The sequence below is a fragment of the Salmo trutta genome, chromosome 13 (genome assembly GCF_901001165.1).
Source record: "Salmo trutta chromosome 13, fSalTru1.1, whole genome shotgun sequence".
NCBI classification, from domain to species: domain Eukaryota; kingdom Metazoa; phylum Chordata; class Actinopteri; order Salmoniformes; family Salmonidae; genus Salmo; species Salmo trutta.
This window is the reverse complement of record NC_042969.1, coordinates 5,059,593-5,083,346: the sequence shown is the minus strand read 5'-3', so window position 1 is coordinate 5,083,346 and position 23,754 is coordinate 5,059,593. Positions and strand designations below refer to the sequence as shown.

The window sequence follows — 23,754 nt, the reverse complement described above, 5'->3', positions numbered from 1 at the left end:
CTACCTCCTGACATTGACTTATGTTTGTGTGTGTGTGTGTGCGTGCATGTTGAAGGGTCTCCACATTACAAAGGTGACAGAGTGTCGGACGAGCTGCATCTGTCAGACACCGTGAGAGAGCACTAAGACATTTGTCATGCCGTATTATTGTGTTGTCTCGTGCCACATTGGTGGAGGATTAGGTGCCAGGGTAATGTTGTGCACAGGAGATATTAGAGGTACTCTCTATCATCTGCGTGTTGGCCTCTGTTACAGGTTTTGGTTTTTCCATTTATGTTTCAAGGTTAGACTTTTAGCACGTAGAGCACAGTAGCAGGTAGAGCGCAACGATGGGTGTCAACACGTTAGTCAGTATATGTTACACCAGTACTGGCTTGTCCGTCTTGTTCGGTGGAAGGTGTTTCACCTGTGCTAGCCCAGATGTTATTTAAGAGTGGCTGATCCAGTGCTGCAGTTGTCTTGAGAGATGTGGAAAGGTTAACACCTTTAGTTGGCGCTCCCTATTTTGATTTCCAGACAAACGACCTGATCTTCCCTGATTTTGTTTTGCTTCACCTTTTTGGTTTACTTACTGTCATTCGGTTTGGTGTGGGTTTTTCTTTTGTTTGCATCTTCTTGGGCAAATGTATGGGGCGCTCATGGTGGGTGTCCAGTTGTTGTTGCTAGGTAACTTTCAGTGGACACCCCCATGAGTGTCTTTCAGAACCCCTCTTATAACACCACCTGTTTCAATTTAGTTTTCAGTGACTCTTTGTTTGTTCCCCCTTCTGTTTGAGCGAAATTAGTTGGTTTTCTTGCTGGGGAATGGAACACCTCTTTTATGTATTGACGTTTACAGAAAAATACACTATATATACAAAAGTATGTGGACGACCCTTCAAATTAGTGGATTCGGTTGTTTCAGCCACACCTGTTGCTGACACGTGTATAAAATTGAGCACACGGCCATACAATCTCCATAGACAAACATTGGCAGTAGAATGGCCTTACTGAAGAGCTCAGTGACTTTCAACGTGGCACCGTCATAGGATGCCACCTTTCCAACAAGTCAGTTAATCAAATTTCTGACCTACAAAATCGTCTGTCCTAGGTTCCAAACTGCATCTGGAAGCAACGTCAGCACAAGAACTGTTTGTCGGGAGCTTCATGAAATGGGTTTCCATGGCTGAGCAACCCGCACACAAGCCAAGATCACCATGTGCAGTATAAAGCATGGAGCGGTGTAAAGATCGCCGCCATTGGACTCTGGAGCAGTGGAAACTCATACTCTGGGGCGATGAATCACGCTTCACCAACTGGCAGTCCGACAGACGAATCTGCCATTGTTCAGACTAGGCCCCTTTTTCCATTGAAGGGAAATCTTAACGCTCCAGCATACAATGAAAGTCTAGACTATTCTGTGCTTCCAACTTTGTGGCAACAGTTTGGGGAAGGCCCTTTCCTGTTTCAGCGTGACAATGCCCCAGTGTGGCAGAAATGGCTTGTTGAGATCAGAAGAACTTGACTGGCCTGCACAGAGCGCTGACCTCAAACCCATTGAACACCTTTGGAATGAATTGGAACGCAGATTGCGAGCCAGCCCTAATCACTCAACATCAGTGCCCAACCTCACTAATGCTCTTATGACTGAATGGAAACATGTCCCTGCAGCAATGTTCCAACATCTAGTGGGAAGCCTTCCCAGAACAGTGCTGTTATAGCAGCAAAGGGGGGACCAACTCCATATTAATGCCCATGATTTTAGAATCAGATGTATGTATGTAAGACATACTTTTGGTCATGTAGTGTAAGTAATGTACCAAAAATAGCGTGATTTGGGCTTGATATACACTACTACCGTATCTATGAGTCTGTTTAATAACATTGAAAGTATTGGTGACACTTGACGCTGACAGGTATAATGCATTATGAAGCAGTTATAATGCACTGTAAGACTTGTCAGAAGTGGGTATTACACCTTTATAACATCGCAGGATTGTCTCCTAATGTTCCTGATTAAATAACAGCGATTTTGAGTCAGGTGTCAATAAGCCTTGCAATAAGATATTATAACGACCCATACATGCTTAAAACATGTAATACACAGTACCAGTCAAAAGTTTGGACACACCTACTCACTCCAGGGTTTTTCTTTATTTTTACCAGTTTCTACATTGTAGAATAATAGTGAAGACATCAAACTATGAAATAACACATATGGAATAATGTAGTAACCAAAAAAATGTTAAACAAATCAAAATGTATTTTATATTTGAGATTCTTCAAAGTAGCTACCCTTTGCCTTGATGATAGCTTTGAACACTCTTGGCATTCTCTCAACCAGCTTTGTGAGGTAGTCACCTGTAATACATTTCAATTAACAGGTGTGCCTTGTTAAAAGTTAATTTGTGGAATATCTTTCCTTAATGCGTTTGAGCCAATCAAGGTAGGGGTGGTACACATAAGAAAGGCCCTATTTGGTAAAATACCAAGTCCATACTTTGGTAACAGCTCAAATTAGCAAAGAGAAACAAGAGTCCATCATTACTTTAAGACATGAAGGTCAGTCAATGCGGAACATTTCAAGAACTTCAGTCGCAAAAACCATCAAGCGCTATGATGAAACTGGCTCTCATGAGGACCGCCACAGGAAAGGAAGACACAGAGTTACCTCTGCTGCAGAGGATAAGTTCATTAGAGTTACCAGCCTCAGAAATTGCAACCCAAATAAAGTTCAAGTAACAGACACATCTCAACATCAACTGTTCAGAGGAGACTGTGTGAATCAGGCTTTCATGGTCGAATTGCTGTAAAGAAACCACTATTAAAGGACACCATTAAGAAGAGACTTGATTGAACCAAGAAACTTGGTTAGACTGATGAGTCCAAATTTGATATTTTTATTCGCAGAGTAGGTGAACGGATGATCTCCGCATTTGTGGTTCCCACCATGAAGCATGGAGGAGGAGGTGTGATGGTGTGGGGGTGCTTTGCTGGTGACACTGTCAGTGATTTATTTAGAATTCAAGGAACACTTAACGAGAATGGCTACCAGAGCATTCTATGGGAATACGCCATCCCATTTGGTTTGCCCTTTGTGGGACTATCATTTGTTTTTCAACAGGACAATGACCCACCACACCTCCAGGCTGTGTAAGGGCTATTTGACCAAGAAGGAGAGTGAGGGAGTGCTGCATCAGATGGCCTGAGTGAAGGAAAAGCAGCCAACAAGTGCTCCGCATGTGTGGGAACACCTTCAAGACTGTTGGAAAAGCATTCCTCATGAAGCTGGTTGAGAGAATGTCAAGAGTGTGCAAAGCTGTCCTCAAGGCAAAGGGTGGCTACAATGTAGAAAATAGTGAAAATAAAGACAAATTGGTGAGTAGGTGTGTCCAACTTTTTGACTGGTACTGTAAGTAAAATAAACCATTATACCAGTTTTAGTAGCCTAAAGTTTTAACAAGTATCATTATAAGAGAAGATGGAATAACCCATGAAAGAATGAATTATGTATGTCATTGCCCCTGATGGTAATCTTTTATTTAGTTTGCTCGTATTATTATTCACTTTTTTGAGGATGACAAGCGGGATATGAAAGACAAACTCATTCCCTGAGATTCAAATCCCCTGGCTTTACTCTTCACACCTTCCCTCCTCAAAGAGATGAGAGGGGTCAACACTGCAGTGAATGATAGACATCCACATTGATGGCTTAAGTAGATAGGATAGTCTCTTTCATGCAATGCAGAGGGAGCAGATTCACTTTCAGTGGTTTGACTCATGTTCTACCTCTCTGAAGTACTTTGTACAAACCTAAAATAGAAGCCTTTTGGAATGACTAGTGGATTTCTATCAGACCTGGGTTCAAATATTATTTTTCAAATGCTTACCAGAAAAAGCAAACCCCACCCATCTAGCACTCCAGGCAGGCTTAAGCAAACACTATTTGAAAGATATGCAGTACTATTTGAACTCCGATTTCGTACCACCAGTGTGTGGTATGTACTGTAACACACCTCCTTCAGAACAGTAAATACAGTATGTTAGTCTTGATAGCCTGTTTACTTCTTACTTATCTTGCCTGTGTCGGGACATTTTGCTCACAGTGAAGGGAAAGTGCTTTTTCTACCTCCAATTCCCCTTTCCAACAACTTGGTCGATATATCCCAGCGAAGGATTCTCATCTTCCACAACTTATTGATGTACAGGTTCCCTTGTGGTTACAGTGTCTGCCCTGAGGAAGGTTGTGAGTTCGATCCCTGGCCAAGTCATACCAAAGACTGTAAAAATTGGACCTGATGAGTGTCTGCTTGGCACTGAGCATGAAGGAGATACACTACATGTCCAAAAGTATGTGGACAATCTAAAGGCGAAAGAAATGCACACCTATTTAGGCGAGGTGCTGGCTAGCGGAGTGGAACACTTTAAAAAATAAAGGAGAGCCGCACACTCTAGGAGCTCAGATGCAAAAATATTTATGTCCAACGTTTCGACAGACAAGCTGTCTTCATCAGGGTATAAAAGCTTGTGGATACCTTCCCGTAGAACATCACATTCCAAAATCCTTTGCTGCTATAACAGCCTCCACTCTTCTGGGAAGGCTTTCTACTAGACGGTGGAACATTGCTGAAGGGATTTGCTTCCATTCAGCCATAAGAGCATTAGTGAGGTCGTGCACTGATGTTGGGCGATTAGGCCTGGCTCGCAGTCGGTGTTCCAAATCATCTCAAAGGTGTTCAATGGGGTTGAGGTCAGGGCTCTGTGCAGGACAGTCAAGTTCTTCCACACTGATCTTGACAAACCATTTATGTATGGACCTCGCTTTGTGCACAGGGGCATTATCATGCTGAAATAGGAAAGGGCCTTCCCCAAACTGTTGCCACAAAGTTGGAAGCACAGAATCGTCTAGAATGTCATTGTATGCTGGAGTGTTAAGATTTGCCTTCACTGGAACTAAGGGGCCTAGCCCAAACCATGAAAAACAGCCCCAGACCATTATTCCTGCTCCACCAAACTTTACAGTTGGCACTATGCATTGGGGCAGGTAGCGTTCTCCTGGCATCCGCCAAACCTAGATTCGTCCGTCGGACTACCAGATGGTGAAACGTCATTCATCACTCCAGAGAACACTTTTCCACTGGTCCAGAGTCCAATGTTGGTGAGCTTTACACCACTCCAGCCAACGCTTTGCATTGAGCATGATGATTTTAGGCTTGTGTGCAGCTGCTCGGCCATGGAAACCCATTTCATGAAACTCCAGACCCGACGAACAGTTCTTGTGCTGACGTTGCTTCCAGAGGCAGTTTGGAACTCGGTAGTGAGTATTGTAACCGAGGACAGATTATATTTACAACATTCTTCAGCACTCGGCAATCTCATTCAATGAGCTTGTGTGGCCTACCACTTCACGGCTGAGCCGTTGTTGCACCTAGGCGTTTCCACTTCAAAATAACAGCCCTTATAGTTGACCGGGGCAAAAATGGCAGGGCAGAAATTTGACGAACTGACTTGTTGGAAAGATGGCATCGTATGACGGTGCCATGTTGAAAGTCAATAAGCTCTTCAGTAAGGCACTTCTAATGCCAATGTTTGTCTATAGAGATTGCATGGCAGCGTGCTCAATTTTATACACCTGTCAGCAACGGGTTTGGCTGAAATAGCCATATCCACCAATTTGAAGGGGTGTCCACATACTTCTGTTTACATACTGTAGATTGGGGGTAAGACCCTGCGATAGATTAGTGTCCTGTCCATGGGGTGTACTTGTACATCAAGCTGCCTCACGCTATAGAAACAGGAGATGGGCTCCTGCCCTATGAGCTGTTCCAGCTCGCACGAGCCAAGGCTACTAGTAGACTTCTTGAAACAAAGTTACTGCAACACACTCCACCAACCACACAGGTTCTCCTTTAAACTTCTGAAATCCTTTTCATAGAAATAACATAAGTCCGTTTACTCGTAGAACATCCCTTGTTCATTCAACGGAAATGTGTGCTATCTAACTGTTTAATTTGTCAACCGTTTTACAACAACGTTCACGAAAGTAAAAACCAGGTATTGTGAGAGAGAGGAAGAAATGAATAATGGAGACATACCCTTTATCTGCAAGCTCCCTGGGAGCCCATCCTGCTGAAACAAAAACAAACAGAAAGACAAAGTCGTGAGATACAACACAATCACACTTCCATCAAAGATAATGAAGCCAACAGAGTAATAACACCAAGAGCAATTTCACTTTTATGGGTGGAATCTCAACTACTGCTACAAATATGAGGGGATTCGTGTCGAATGCTTCTACATTTATTTTACTGTAAGAAGCACTAAATTGAGGTGGCTACTGAGGAAGATCTGTTGAGAATAGAAGGATACGATTGAGAATATGTTTGGCTTTTCTGTCGCGTTTTTCATATTCATGAGTTGCTGCCAACTCACTGAAGAACATAACATATGCAGAGTGTTTGACAGTGAAAAGCTAAGAGGTGCTGTATCTCCGTAAAGGGGTGTCTTTAAAGGTTAAAAGAACGTACTTTTGATTTACTAGTGAATCATGGGTATACTACGGTATAGGACCCTTATGGCGAAATAAGAGGTACAAATTTACAGCAGTGCTACCATGTATGGCTATTCGCCAGCTGTTGAAGACCGCAAATAGGAATGGTATAAGTATTCCATTCCACCAGCGCAGTCTCCATAGCTTATCCTCAATGTGGAGAATTCCTCCTTTTGTATTCCAGCTACTGGCTGGGTGGTATTATGAAGTGAATACACAGTGTAGCAGGTCCAAAGTCAATAACGAGAGCTTTTCTCTTTTTTCTGACTGACACCACACAGAAGATAGCATACTGTACTTATCATTCATCTTTTCTAACATATAGATTGACATGGTAAAATGCACAGAGTATAGAACAATGCCTGTTTTCATGTAAGTCCCCAATGGACTTACCTAAATCAATGGAATGTAAGTTCATGCGTGAATCCTGTGATGGCCGGGTATCAAGAAATCTTTTTAGAAACCCGCTCTAGCTCTGTGTGTGCAATTTGATGCTTCTATCACCAAAGTTATCATCCAAAAACACAGCTGCCCCACTACACGGAATTCTATGGCTAAGCTTCCAGCATTCTGATGTTAATGGCTCAATATGGGAAGTTTTTAAGCAATAGTTGTAGCTGGTGCTTTCAAAGATATTGTATATCATTTTAAAGGTAATTGCATGACCTTTCAGAACCACTTGTCAAACAATGTTTAAAATGTATCAGGGTTTCCTTTTTAAAGTCATTCATACAGGTAATTCTGATTACGCCCCTAGAGGTCAAAGGTCAAAGTTCTGCTGACCTGAACATGTGTCTGGTGGATAACTGTGAATCAAAGGTTTCCAATGATATGATTAAAGGGTATACGTGAGCAATGACTTGATCTATACTGACGTTGTTTGTCATAGGGTCAAATCCCTATGGGAAAAATGAATGGGATGGGGGATGAAAGAAAGAGTGATAACACACAGTAGTCTACCATTGCTGCATTGCTATCACACATTTTCCAACTAGGGACATAGACCTTCAAAAAAATTACTGTGAATCCAACTGACTCTCCTGGCACATAAGGCCTACATCAGCGTGTGTGTTTGTGCATGTCTATGACTATGCAGGTGTACATTTCAAGGTGTGCTTGTGAGTGTGTGTGTTTGCAATTGGTGGAAGGTGGTATGTGGAGGGCCGTTTAAACAAAGAGAAAACAATGCATAAAAAAATCCATAAATGTATGATTCTTGTGCAATTCATATCTATAGGCTACATTTATGTTTTTCTTTCATTGTTTTTATCTGGCATTAGTGCATAAACCTATAAGCTTTAGGGCCTAACCATAGACTTTGCGTGCCAAATACTTGAAAATCGGCAAATGCTTTTGTTAGCTTGGGCAGGAAACGTTAACTGAATGGAGAGTTGAATTAAAGAAAAGGGAGGGCCAGAACAGTAATGTTTTGGAAATATCTGGTGAAGTGGTAAAAGAGGATGATAGCAGTGCCGGCTATGTTATGTGTGATGATTGTGAGGTGCTCTACAAAGAAATTCAACAGTCACAAGACGGGGACTTCAAATATGTCAAATCAAGGGAACTGTACTGTTCAGATGGGTTAAATGGAATAGTAGCCAACCTGAAACGTATACACTGACGATAGGTCTATAACCTTTCACATAGCCTAATATGATATTAACTCCTGTAGAATCAAGCATTTATTGCAGTAAAATGATACACTAAGTGTACATTTAGACTGTGGAACAGGAGTGGAGAAATATGATTTCTTTCTTTCAGCATCTTGAGAGAATGAATGTATTTTTGGATTTTATTCAACAAGGCAAGTCAGTTAAAAACACATTCTTATTTACAATGACGGCCTACACCGGCCTAACCCGGACGACGCTGGGCCAATTCCTTTCTGTAAATGGGCTATCTTTATCAGCATTATAAAAGCTGATAGTATTTCAACCACATAAAATATACATCCAAGCCAAACCAAAATCTTATCAGAAACATGTTGGGTCATTTTCACAGCTTTTCATTTCCTTAAAACCGATCAAACTGATGTCATTTGAAAATGTTGCATAAAAATCATTCCTCTTTTTTGAGTTATTGCATTTTCTCCCTGGTCTCTAAAGCCTTGATCCGAGAGAGAAGCAAGCAGGGATAAAAGAGAACTTTACCGATGTCAACTAGATTGAAGCGTTCATTCTACCGATTTATGACATTCTCCTGAGCAAGGGTTTATTTAGTCTTCTAGGGTAACACGTGATGACAGAAGAGAAGCTGCATGTATTTATGTGTAGACAAATTGACTAACAAATAGCCTACAAACATTTCAGAAATTAAGCAGAAACATGTCAAAATTAGGCTTTAAAAAATCCTGCACCCCCTGTCAAAAAATTGATCCGCCATCTCTGACTGTATACAGCACATTTTTCTATATTAGCTAGAGGGTTAGTTTCGGGTACAGGCCTCAGAATTTCACATTATCACATATAGTCGTGGTTGCAGATGGGCTATTAGCAATTGCGGGCGGGTGCGGGTTAACAAACAGCTGACCTGCGCATCACTAGCACACACACACAACTAAACACACAGGCTCGCACATACACACAACACTGCTCCACTCTCGGTATCCAAGGGACACTGTTTCACTAAAGCTTGCCTTTCAACCTCAACCACTTTGAGCTCTCTCTCTCTCTTGCTCTCTCTCTCTCTTCTCTCTCTCTCTGGTTCTCTCTCTCTCTGGTTCTCTCTCTGGTTCTCTCTCTGGTTCTCTCTCTGGTTCTCTCTCTGGTTCTCTCTCTGGTTCTCTCTCTGGTTCTCTCTCTGGTTCTCTCTCTGGTTCTCTCCCCCCTCTCTGTCGGCTTATCTGCTTCTAATCTAGATTTGCCATGAGGACAGGCCAGCACATGGTGGTTGTTGCTCTCATCAGCCCCCCTCTCCTTGCCTCCATTTTGTGATGCCACAACCGGTACAGTAGATAACGTCACAACAAACTTATGTAAAAAAATATATAATTCCTTTGTGGTTTTAGAACCATATCTTTTGGTTGTCCTATTACATTTACATTTAATAATTTAGCAGATACTGTTATTCTGAGTGACAGTTAATGCATTCATCTGAAGATAGCTAGGTGAGACAACCACATATCACAGGTGTATTAAGTACATTTTTCTCTATAAAGTTGTTTTTCTCTGAAAAACATTCTCCAAAAGATGAACAGAGTAAAATGACAATTCCCTTATCTAATGGTTATTTAATAGACTTTAATTTATATGGACATAGGATATTCTTGATAAGGAATACAATTAGAAAATGTTTTCGTATGTCGTATGCCCATCCATACACACTCATTTGGGCAGTTGTGGAAAGACATCATGGACAAGACAGCCAATTGGCTGTCGATGACGATGACTACAGAGACAAAGCTCCGTACTATAAGCTGAATGGCTCTGTATGATTGGAAGTAGCCTGGTTTCATAGATTAGATGTAACATAGTACATTTAAATCCGGGATACTCAAGTGAGTATGATATGTTACATTTGGTATGGTTGATTGATTGATTGATGCCTCCACATACAATTTAAGAAAATCATCAAGGATAACACAAAGTTGAAAAGCTTATTTCCATTGTGGTCCTTTTGGAGGAGAAGGTGGGATGACAGAAAATGACAGACACAATTGTTGTTTGTTTCATAGCATGAGATAATTAGTACAGTTCCATTTCCTAATAACCAACTGTGGACAGGTACATCTCCCTTGTCTCAATGATTGTACACAACAGGCACAAAAAGGCAGACCATATGCTATCCCAGGCATTTCCTTCTCAGCCACATACTATAATCTTACTCACTTTTGAGACATGCTACTATTTAGCAATTCTTTCAGTGAGAACTTGAAACTACCTAGAGGTTATAAGTTTCAAATTCCAAAAAGTTTATTTTCCCATAGCACTATTAAATCTAAAAGGAACAAAGTCAGTTTCACTCCTTCTAGTGGAATAGTTATGGTCATCCTGGACCAAGTTAAAGTAGTTACTTAGCTAGCTGGGGTCCATACTGTGGACAATCTGATGTACAAGACACAATTTAATCTGAAAGACTATCTGTCACACCCTGATCTGTTTCACCTGTCTTGTGCTTGTCTCCACCCCGCACCAGGTGTCTCCTATTTTCACCATTATTTATACCTGCGTTTTCTGTTTGTCTGTTGCCAGTTCATCTTGTCTTGTCAGGTCTTACCAGCATGTTTCCCGTTTCGTCTGCTCTCAAGTTCGTTTTTGTAGTCTGACCTTTCTGCCTGTTCCGACCCTGAGCCTGCCGTTCTGTCCCTGTTTGACCCTGCCTTGAATTACGAACCACTGCCTGCCTTCGACCTGCCCTTTGCCTGTCCCTTTGTATAATACATATTCTGAGTATCGATCGATCAACCTCCTGTGTCTGCATCTGGCTCACTTCCTGAGTTGTGATACTATTCTCCACTTCGAACCATCAAAGGCTTTCAAAGTGAGAATGATCAAGATGAGTAAGTGCTGGAAGTTTAAGAATAATCCTGACTAAGTTGTTCTGAGATGTCTGCAATTTATTTTAAATGATCTTGGGGGCACTATTGTACCAGGTAGAGCATGCATAGTCAAAGTGGCACTGAACAAGAGCCCCAGCCAATGCCACCATTGTATTCCGATTGAGATATTTGGAGGTTCTTGCCAGAAACCACATTTTATGGTTCACTTTGGAGATAACGTTTTGTGCCATGCTCTCCCTTGTCAGATGGTTATCTAGCACACATCCAAGATAATTAACTAAGTATTTGACTGTGACTACAATTCACCTACTACCACCTTAAAATCTGGGGATTTCCTCAGTTTCACTTTGGACCTGAACAAGATGGACTCTGTTTTTCCAAGGTGAAATCACAGCTTATTATCATATAGCCATTTAGTGACATTCAGAAGTTCACCACTGGGGGCTTTCTCAACCACATTTTTGTCTTTATGGGAAACCAACAGTTCAGAATCATCTGCATAGAGGAAAAGGTCACATGTACAGGCAGATTTCAGATGATTTATATACAACAGATAGAAAAGTGGACCCAGAACACTCCCTTGGGGTACCCTGCAGTTCAGGATTTTGGATTTAGACCGTGTCCCATTCACATCCACCATCTGTTTTCTTCCTTGCAGATAAGCGCTAACCTATTTTACGGCTAAGTTGTTAAAGCCCATGGCTCTTAGTTTGATTTACAGAATCTCATGATCCACTGTATCAAACGCCTTTTGGAGATCTAACATAACAATACCACAAAATGTCCCTCCATCTACTTCCTTTCTGATGTGGTCAGTTAAATATAGTAGGCAAGTGTCGGTGGAATGAGATTTCCTAAAGCCAGATTGAAGCTCATATAGTAGGTTATATAAGGAAATAACTGTCAATCTGCTCGAACATAATCTTTTCCATGGCCTTCGATAAAATGCACAGGATTGAGACAGGCCAATGGTTTCCATGATCTAATTTATTCCCTTTTTTATATAGAGGAATGACCCTTGGTAGTTTTATTTCACTGGGGGGAAAAAACAAGTTCAATAAACAGATTTACAATGTGAGTTACACAGGGGGTGATAATTACCACAGTGTCCCTTAGTAACTGTCAAGGCCAGTTGCTTTGGAAGTTCTTTCAGCTTCTTTAGTGCAGTTGACTCAGACACTTTTTCAAATGAAGTAGCATTTACAGTACTTGAATCCACTGCTGTGAGTAAAATTGCTGGACTTGACTTTCCCCATAGCAACCTAATTGATAAGGTTACTTGGTAACTAATGTATTAGCTATAGTTGTAACATAGCTATTCAGACTGTCTGTAACCATGTTCTTGTCCGATTTAACCTTTCCTCCAACGTCCAAGCTGAAATGTCGAGCTTTGGTCTTTCATTTGTTACTGTAACCTAACAGCTTCAGACACTTCCATAAATAACGTACTCGGATTGATCCTATTCCAAACTATTTTGTCTTTAAAATGATTAGTATTGAAATAGTTGTTCTATTATTCAGCCTACAGTAGCAGCCAATGTGTGATGTTCAATGTAGGCCTACATTCCATGAGATGTTTTGGGAAAAAACATGCGTTATGAGGCGACAGGTAGCCTAGTGGTTAGAGTGTTGGTCCAGTAACTGGAAGGTTGCGAGATCAAATCCCCAAACTGCCAAGTTAAAAATCTGTTGTTCTTAACAAGGCAGTTAACTGTTCCTAGGCTGTCATTGTAAATAAGAATTTGTTCTTAGCTGACTTGCCTAATAAAATAAAAACACTAGCCTGTTTATCCATCTGTCCTTCAGATAAGGAGGTGACTGGAAATATTGTGTTTGATGCAAGAAACCACTTCATAAAATAAAATTCATTATTATTCCCATACCATTATTACAGAGAATCAGACAAATTATGCTACCCTCTTCCTATTGGCTACTTAGCTTATTCAAGACCTCAAAATACAACACTGCCCCTTTAAGACATAAAAAGCTCTTTACCTGAAGCTTTTCAAAGATGGTTAAAAATGCACGTTTTGTGCTCTTGTTAGAAGCAACCACCCCCCCCCCCCCCCCCTTGTCAGTGGTGGAAAAAGTACTAAAATGTCATACTTGAGTAAAAGTAAAGATGCCTTAATAGAAAATGACTCAAGTGAAAGTCACCAAATAAAATACTGAACCTCTTCGACATGCTGTTGTTGTGTGTGGATGGTCCTTGACTCCCCTCAAAACAATTAACCTCAACAAGAAAAACATCAAGGTGTATGAAAAAAGACTTGAGTTAGGAATTTATTACAACGCGCCATACATACTCACAGACCTGTTTGACAAATCAACCAAGCTTACCTTTCTATCCCCGTAAGACAAATTGTACGATATGCAAAAGCTGTAATGGCATTTCTCTGTGTTATTATTAAGGCACCTAGCTAATGCATACATTTTAACAGATAGGAAAGTACATGAATTCCTTTTTGTGAGAACACTTGTCTATTTAGCAAAAGTATAACCGACAGTCCAGCTAGTCTAATGTTTTATCATGGCGGTGTGCTCATCACAGGGTAATTCAATATGTGGATGTCAGTAAAGGGAGAGAATGGAGAGACTGCATGATACACACATTCTACATTTCTCCAACTGGTGCTGAGCCAAAAAAGACGGATGATAACAGAAGAAAAGCTTGCACACCAGATACGCTGCTCCAATGTTTTATTCCTGCGCCCACTTATGTGTGTAGGCTTTTGCTTTATTATAATGGAGATGAGATCCTATACCCAACTCTCTCCATTCTCTATTTATAGAGGCCTTATGTCACCATTGACAAGGCTGCAATTTGAATTAACATGTAAGGGGGTATTTCCAGTGTTCTTGTTGGAGTGGCCTTCACGGTTTTGTTCGTAGGTGACATCCTTTCAGAGCGCAAAATTGGATCTTTAAATTCCATTGAGCTTCAAAGGACAATTCCAATCCAACGTGATGACATTCAAGGTAGAAGAGCGCAAAAACGGTACGAACACCGTGATTAACGAATACAAGGTAGCCTATGTATGCTGTCTACTACGGTATTGCTACTTCATCAACATGATGAATCGACAAATAATTCCCATTTAAAATTCTGACACAAATGTTCCCGAGTGGGATCGTGTCATCAATATGCATCAATGATGTAATTAATCTAGCGTGTTAGCGTCACGTTCCGTATAATGAAAGTCATAGCGATAATGTTGGGCCCACTCAGCACAAAGTCACAGCGTACAGAGGATAGGGTACACCACTCTGGCAACGATAGGTTAATTTATCATAACAGATCAGGATTCATTTACTACTCAGCTTCTACACGTCTACTGCGGCCATAACTCATATTGGATATTATATTAATAAAAGGCAAGTCCACAACAGAGAAGAATGTCTCACCGATATTAAACTTAACATAGATTTGATTATGCAGTGGCCTCTGTAATTATTGGGACTGTGAAGCATTTTTTCTTCTTTTGGCTCTACACTCCAAACGTTTGGATTTGAAATCAAACAATAACTATGGGGTTAAAGTGCTGACTGTCAGCTTTCATTTGAGGGTATTTCCATCCATATTTAGTGAACCGTTTAGAAATTACAGCACTTTTTGTAGCCAAAAGTGAAGTATTTGGTCCCATAGTCATAGCACGCAATGACTACATTAAGCTGGTGACCAATGCTTCCAAAAAAAATTGGGCACTGAGCAAATTTCAGGTCTGCTGAGCGCAAACTTGAAAGTTCTGTGCAACTTCCCGTGCGAGTTTACTGTGAACATTGAGGCTTTACCTGCTTTAAGTTAGTTTTAACAGTGGCCAAGTAGGCTACTGTGGCTATTTTATCATTATGTAGGCCTACCAGAGTGGTCTACCATCAAAAACAATGGAGAAAAACACATCCCATAACATTTTAATATTGAAATAGTTGTTCTATTATTCAGCCTACAGTAGCAGCCAATGTGTGATGTTCAATGTAGGCCTACATTCCATGAGATGTTCTGGAAAAAAACATACCTGAAGCTTTTCAAAAATGGTTAAAAATGCACACACTTTGTGCTCTTGTTAGAAGCAATCAGTCCCCCATTGTCAGTGGTGGAAAAAGTACTCAAATGTCATACTTGAGTAAAAGTAAAGATGCCTTAATAGAAAATGACTCAAGTGAAAGTCACCCAGTAAAACACAACTTGAGTTAAAGTCAAAAAAGTATTTGGTTTTAAATATACTTAACTATCACAAGTAAATGGAATTGCTAAAATGTACCTAAGTATCAAAAGTAAAAGTATAAACCATTTCAAATTCCTTATATTAAGCAAACCAGAGGGCTCTATTTTATTTATTTATTGGCGGATAGCCAGGGGGCACACTCCAACACTCAGACATAATTTACAAATGAAGCATTTGTGTTTAGTCAGTCCGCCAGATCAGAGGCATTAGGGAGGACCAGGGATGTTCTCTTAATGTGTGTGAAATTTTCCTTTCAAAATGTAACAAGTACTTTTGGGTGTCAGACAAAATGTATGGAGTAAAAAGTACGTTATATTCTTTAGGAATGTAGTGAAGTAAAAGTTGGCAAAAACATAAAGAGTAAAGTACAGATACCCCAAAAAACTACTTAAGTAGTACCACTGCCCATTGTTGAATAGAAATTATCTATAACTGGGCTAACAACTCAGTAACTAGCAAAGAATATGAACAAATGTGCAGACGTGGCTACATGCAGCTCTCGCTCTGATCTCAAAACAAGCGCTATGTACAAAAACTGCTGTAAATTCTAAACAGTTTACCCAATATGGAGGAAAATACGCTCACATTAAAGCTGACAGTCTGCTCATTTACCTCATAGTCATTGTTCAACTTCAAAGCCAAACCTTTGGAGTGTAGAACCAAAAGAAGGAAAAATGTTTCATGGTCCTAATAATTATGGAGGGCACTGTATATTGTTCTAAAATCCTCAAATGAGTGTGGAGAATATGGAGAAATACTTGGAATCTGTTCCACAGCAACAGCAGATTATGTATCTACGCTGTTAAACATATAGTTTTGGTTACATATTGTTGTCCACCCCAAAATCCAAAAATGACTGCGAGAATGGAGGGATCCTAGAGAAATACTTTCAATCAGTTTCATGAGTAAAGTAAGACTTAATTCCGGGACCTAATTTACTCCTCATTGAATATTCATATTCCAGCATGTCACATGTGCAACCAGAGGGGGAAAAAACTCTAGACCATCTTTACTGACAATAATTATATCCTCCTGATTCCTGTTTACAAGTAAAAACTAGAGCAGGAAGTACTAGTGACTCGCTCAATACAGAAGTGGTCAGTTGACGCGAATGCTACGCTACAGAACTGTTTTGCTAGCACAGACTGGAATATATTCCGGGATTCATTCAATGGCATTGAGGAGTATACCACCTCAGTCACCGGCTTCATCAATAAGTGCATCGACGACGTCGTCCCCACAGTGACCATACGTACATATTCCAACCAGAAGCCATGGATTACAGGCAACATCTGAACCGAGCTAAAGCTGCCGCTTTCAAGGAGAGAGACACTAATCCGGACACTAATCCCACTATGCCCTCAGACCAACCATCAAACAGGCAAAGCGTCAATACAGGACTAAGATTGAATCCAACTACACCGGCTCTGATGCTCGTCGGATGTGGCAGGGCTTGCAAACTATTACGGACTACAAAGGGGAACCCAGCCATGAGCTGCCCTGTGATGTGAGCCTGCTAGATGAGCTAATTGCCATTTGTGCTCGCTTCGAGGCAAGCAACACTGAAGCATGCATGAGAGCCCCAGCTGTTCCGGACGACTGTGTGATCATGCTCAATGTGAGCAAGAACTTTAAACAGGTCAAAATTCACAAGGCCGCCAGGCCAGACGGATTACTGGGGCGTGTACTCAGAACATGCGTGGACCAACTGGCAAGTGTCTTCACTGACATTTTCAACCTCTCCCTGACCGAGTCTGTAATACCTACATGTTTCAAGCAGACCACCATAGTCCCTGTAACCAAGAATGCAAAGGTAACCTGCCTAAATGAAAATTTGCCCGGTAGCACTCATGTCGGTAGCTCTGAAGTGCTTTGAAAGGCTGGTCATGACTCACATCAACACCAACATCCCGGAAACCCTAGACCCACTCCAATTCGCATACCGCCCCAATAGATCCACAGATCTCAATCGAACTCCACACTGCCCTTTCCCACCTGGACAAAAGGAACTCCAATGCTGTCCATTGACTACTGCTCAGCATTCAACACCATAGTGCCCACAGGGCACGACAACACATTTTCCCCCTCAGGAGACTGAGAAGATTTGGCATGGGTCCCCAGATCGTCAAAAGGTGCTACAGCTGCACCATCGAGAGCATCCTGACCAGTTGAATCACCGCCTGGTATGTTAACTGCTCGGCATCCGACCGTAAGGCGCTACAGAGGGTAGTGTGTTCGGCCCAATACATCACTGGTGCCAATCTTCCTGCCATCCAGGACCGAACAGTATATACTAGGCGGTGTCAGAGGAAGGCCCAAGACTCCAGTCACCCAAGGCATAGACTGTTCTCTCTGCTAAGAGAGTCTAGGTCCAAAAGGCTCCTTAACAGCTTCTACCCCCAAGCTATAAGACTGCTGAACAATTAATTAAATGGCCACCTGGACTATTTACATTGACCCTCCTTCCCTTTGTTTTTACACTGCTGCCACTTGCTGTTTATTATCTATGCATAATCACTTTACCCCTACCTACATGTACAAATTACCTCGACTAACCTGTACCCCCGCACATTGACTCGGTACCGGTACCCCCTGTATATAGTCTCGTTATTGTTATGTAATTTTATTGTGTTACTTTTTATAACATTTTGTACTTTAGTTTATTTAGTAAATATTTTCTTAACTCTATTTCTTGAAGTGTATTGTTTGGTTATGTCATGGCCGTCGTAGGTATTGGACCAAGGCGCAGCGGGTTGAGTGCTCATATTTACTTTTATTGAACACGAAAACAAGAAAACATACAAACGAACAGGATGCAGGCTAAACACGAAGCTATGCAACTACAACTACCCACAATACCCCCATACAAAACAACCCCTATACATAGGACCTTCAATCAGAGGCAACGAGGAACAGCTGCCTCCAATTGAAGGTCAAATCAATAAACTGAACATAGACGCAAACAACCTAGAACTAACATAGAATACACTAACCTAGAACCTAAACCTAAAACCCCGGTACACTCTAAACAAATACCCCTTCTACATAAACACATAATATAACAAACCCCTAAACACTCTAAACAAATACCCCCTGCCACGTCCTGACCAAACTACCATAACAAATAAGCCTTTTACTGGTTAGGACGTGACAGGTTAAGGGCTTGTAAGTAAGCATTTAACGGTAAGGTCTACACCTGTTCTATTCGACGCATGTGACAAATACAATTTGATTTGTTATTTGCACTCACGGGGACAACTTTAATATGGAATCTTTTTTTAAATTATTTAACCTTTATTTAATTAGGTAAGTCAGTTAAGAACAAATACTTTTTTACAATGACGGCCTACCAAAAGGCAAAAGGCCTCCTGCAGGGACGTGGGCCTGGATTAAAAATAGCACAAAGGGCAAGAATGTAGAGACAACAATACATCACACAAAGCAGCCACAACTGTCAGTAAGAGTGTCTATGATTGAGTCTTTGAATGAAGAGATTGAGATAAAACTGTCCAATTTGAGTGTTTGTTGCAGCTCGTTCCAGTCGCTAGCTGCAGGGAACTGAAAAGAGGAGCAACCCAGGGATGTGTGTGCTTTGGGGACCTTTAACAGAATGTGACTGGCAGAACGAGGGCTGCAGTAGATATCTCAGATAGTGGGGAGTGAGGCCTAAGAGGGTTTTATAAATAAGCATCAACCAGTGGGTCTTGCGACGGGTCTACAAAGATGACCAGTTTACAGAGGAGTATAGAGTGCAGTGATGTGTCCTATAAGGAGCATTGGTGGCAAATCTGATGGCCGAATGGTAAAGAACATCTAGCTGCTTGAGAGCACCCTTACCTGCCGATCTATAAATTATGTCTGTAATCTAGCATGGGTAGGATGGTCATCTGAATCAGGGTTAGTTTGCAGATGGGGTAAAAAAGATGCGATTACGATAGAGGAAACCAAGTCTAAATTTAACTTTAGCCTGCAGCTTTGATATGTGCTGAGAGAACCACAGAGCACCATCTAGCCCTACTCCCAAGTACTTGTATGAGGTGACTACTTCAAGCTCTAAACCCTCAGAGGCAGTAATAACACCTGTGGGAGGAGGGGCATTCTTCTTACCAAACCACATGACCTTTGTTTTGGAGGTGTTCAGAACAAGGTTAAGGGTAGAGAACGCTTGTTGAACACTAAGAAAGCTTTGTTGTAGAGCATTTAACACAAAATCTGGGGAGAGGCTAGCTGAGTATAAGACTGAATCATCAGCATATAAATGGATGAGAGAGCTTCCTCCTGCCTGAGCTATGTTGTTGATGTAAATTGAGAAGAGCGTGAGGCCTAGGATCGAGCCTTGTGGTACTCCCTTGGTGATCTACACCAGCCTGTGTGTCCAAGTGATAAGGGAGTTGGGCCCTGAGAGAAAATGTAGTGTGGGACCTATTATGTTTCCCAGCCAGAAAAGATCTGTGATTATTGCATATCATTTTTTCTTTATTCGTTTTCGCCAGAGGCCTGCATAGCCAAATAATTAAAAAAAAATCTCATTTCATTACATGTGAAGGAGTAATGAATGAATACAGTGTATGTCCAGGATGAATGGTTGGTTATTGGGCCAGTATCTAAAGTATAGAAAGTCCTACTGACCAGACCTGGGTTCAAATACTATTTAAAAATGTTCAGCTACATTAAGAGTTAATTTTAGCCTGCCTTTGTGCCAGGTGGGCGAGATTTTCTCTTGTGGAACTTCTCTAATTGTTTCGTTAAGCCAGGCGAACTCAATCTAACATAAAGTATTTGAAATAATTTCAAATAGTATTTGAACCCAAGTCTGTACTGCTTAGCATCATAATGTGCAGCTCACTAAACTACACAATGGTTTAGCATGAGACGCAGCCTAATTCTGAGAGATAGACAGGTGATAGAGAAAGAGAGTGCTGAGCAGTAGACAGCAGAGCAGAAGCTGTTCAGTCCTGCTGCTGAGAACTTGATTGATGAAGTCATTATATGGCCAATGCAGTTAATGTCCCGCAGTTTAAAGTGGTATACCTACACTGAAAAAAATACAGGTTCTTAAATGGTTCTTCCTCAGCTCTTAAGGTTCCTTGGTGAACTGTTGCCCGATAAAGAACCTTAGGGTTAAGTGTGGGGTTCTTGACGTGGCATCTACGGCATGAAGATGTGTCCCTTTCATTGCACACAGCAAATAGGCGTTAATAACCAGAGTTGAACCAAAACCACGCCAATCATTATCATATTTCCCAGCATGCTCTATTGCAGATAGATTTTTAGAATTGGTAGTTTCAATATTATTGTTTTTGTATTTACATTGATTAATTAATCTTTTGCTACTGGAATATACTGTAAAAAAATGCAATCTGTTACTTGGACTTATTGCACCCGTTACTGAAGTGGTTGTTCCAGTTGAGATGTTTTAAGGTAGTCTCAAATCTTAGTCGTTCTGAATTCAGGTGAATAAAATTTCTAAATGTTGATTATCCAAACTCTTGGCTGGACTCTTGTAGGAATTACATATCACTTTGCAAGCCAGCATAATGTGACTTGCAGGCCTGATGAGGCCTGTAAACTATGAGTTTCAAGACACTGTGTTAGGGTAAAACTAAGCCCTCAAAATATGTATTGTATTGTCTTAAATAATACAATTTTAATGACAACATATTAAATTACAATCTCACTTGGTGAAAATGTATTAATGCAACAACCATGTCTCTGTCACTAGCAAACACAGCCATGGGTGGTACTGGTGCCTTTCCAAATCATGTCCAATCAATTGAATTTACCACAGGTGGACTCCAGTCAAGTTGTAAAAACATCTTAAGGATGATCAATGGAAACCTGATGCACCTCCATTTCGAGTGTCATAGCAAAAGGTCTGAATACTTATGTAAATATGGTATTTCTGTTTTTTTATTTTTAATACATTGGCAAAAATGACAACAAAAAAAAGTTTTTTGCTTTGTCATTATGGGGTATTGTGTGTATAATTGAATCCATTTTTTAATATGGCTGTAATGTAACAATGTGGAAAAAGTCAAAGGGTCTGAATACTTTCCGAATGCACTGTACAGCCTCAAAACATGGTTCAAACTATCTATATAATGAACTCAGTCCTCACATCCATAGCTCTGCCTATGAATTTGTGAGAGGTTCAATTTCATCAGCCTCATCCCTCAGCTTTTTACCAAAACAGGGGCGGGGATTCACTTTGTTATGGTTTCAACTACTGTTTGCCGCTTTAAAGCCTACAGCAGGGCTATTCAATTCCATTTCTGGTTTTGGATTTGTGTATGGTTCTTCAAAAAACCATCCCATTTATGGTTCTTCAGAGACCATAAAATGGATCCCATATGGAATCGTTCTTAAAAATCTTATTTGGATCCAACTTCCACCTTTATTTTTAAGAGTGTAGGAAAATATACTCTCCTTGCTTTAGAAAAGAAATGGACATTGAAAGATGTTGCTATTTCGTCCTTTCGAAGAATCTGTTATGGGACTTTATGAATGTTTCAATAGAATGTTTATAATGTCACTGTGACAACTGTCAATAGACGTAGCTGGTAAATTCGCTTTGGCTATCTACTTCGGTTTCAGAGCACTCTCGTCTGAGTGTGCCAGAGCGCAGAATAACTGACAAATTTACGAACCCTCAAAACCTGTTGAATATGGCCGGTGTCAGTAAAAGTTGGCAAAAAGAGTAATTCAATTGTTGCCAGCAGCAGAGTTTCAGTCACCAACGCTCTGGATAACATAAAAACAGCCTAACCAGTTCTGCTAGGGTGAGTAAAATGGTCAGAGTGGGGTGTTCTCTCATTTGTGTCTGGAAGTAGCTAGCAAGCTAGCCAGCGATAGCCAGTTAGCTTGGGTGCTCGACTGCTGTTGTTAGGTCAGTACGCTCCGAGACCGATTACGAATGCCCAGAGCACACTCTTGCAATCCAGATTAAATTTACGAACACACCCATAGTATAAACCAGCCCTTTAGTCTTGAGATCTTTGTTTGTTTAGTACATAGCCTCACATGTGAATCCTTAAAGAGATGGGTGGGGCTAAATCTTAAGAGGGTGTGAACGATGCTGAATGGGTGTAGACAGACAAAGAAGAGCTCTCCAGTAGGTATCAAAACATTCAAGGGTCATTTTCTCAAAAGTGATTTTATCAACTTTCAAAGCAGAATTACTTTCCCATTGTTCCTCAACTGTAGTGTATGATATATCATTTTCTAGCGCTGAGTCTACTTTTATTCAATATAAAAAAAAACACAATTTCAAATGTTGCTACATAAGACCGAATCGAGTCGGTCGGTCACAAATGTGACATTTCTAAAAACCTATGTTTGCTCTGTCATTATGGGGTATTGTGTGAAGATTGACGAGGAAAAAAATCCCTTTTAGAAAAAGACTGTAACGTAACAAATTGTGGAAAAAGTTCAGGGGTCAGAATACTTTCCAAATGCACTGTATGTAATGTATTGTCATAAAGAGTTTCATTTTAAAGGCTAATAAGGCTGGTGGAACCGTTCATAGAGGGTTCTAGGAAGAACCCTTCATAGAGTTCTAGGTAGAACCATTTACAGTGGGTTCTATGAAGAACCCTTCATAGAGGGTTTTAGGTAAAACCCTCTGCAAAGGGTTCTAACCAGCACCAAAAAGGGTTCCACTACAGGGACAAACCAAAGAACCCTATATGGTTCTGCTTAGCACCTTTTTTTCAAAGAGTGTAGATTAGAGTCCGTTCCTACTTGAAGATACACGTGTGACCTTGTCTAAATCAATGTAACAAATGTAGATGCATTTGCATATGCGTTGGCACCACTTCTATAAATAATTGTGACTCAAAAAAAGCAACACAGCAATGCCCAGAACTGTCCATACTTGTATTTTTCCTAAGCCACTCTCAACGCAACATGTTCCACATTAATGAAAACATTGCCAGTATTAGGCTTTTTTTAACACTCCCATGCCAATGTGACCTTCGAGTCGGTCTACAGACAGCTTCCAGCCTCTGGCGCAGTGTAGCCGACTAGCCGGTCTCAAGTTCTGTTTACACCATCTGTCCTCCTACTTCCTCTCTGTCTCTCTTATTCTTGTTCTCTCTCACACAATGTCATAATCAATACTGATCCCTGGGCTTAAAATGACCATTGTTTCTCATTTTTTTATTCACATGCCAACATGACTTCAACTAATTGAAAGAATCTCTAAGCAAAAAGGATAATGTCTCTATTTGGAGATGGCAGAAGACTGGCTCAAAGTAATGGGGTATAATATGGAAATCAGTGGGCAAGTTTTATCTCTGTTCTTACAGAGGCTGAGGAGAGTGTATTCCAATGCTGATCACTCATGGGGGATTTACAGTAAATGTGTGTTCGGGGGAAAACACGCACACACACACACACACACACAAACGCCTGCAGACAAAAGAGCGTGCGTGTGCCCATCAAACGGTTTCCTTTGCCAAAGCATAATCCATTACAATTGGACGTAATTGATCTATTACGTA

The 23,754-nt window shown here is 40.8% G+C and overlaps 1 protein-coding gene across 5 annotated transcripts in view; it reads right to left on the bottom strand.

Moving 5' to 3' along the window:
• The window catches only part of LOC115205099 (follistatin-related protein 5), a 156,717-nt gene that overhangs the window by 119,276 nt on the left and 13,687 nt on the right, over positions 1-23,754 (bottom strand). For 3 of the 5 annotated variants that reach the window (XM_029770730.1, XM_029770732.1, XM_029770733.1), the window contains exon 3: positions 6,075-6,108. In XM_029770730.1, the coding sequence (XP_029626590.1) occupies positions 6,075-6,108 (34 nt within the window). The remainder of the gene's footprint in view (positions 1-6,074; positions 6,109-23,754) is intronic. The other 2 variants (XM_029770731.1, XM_029770734.1) reach the window with 1 other exon arrangement.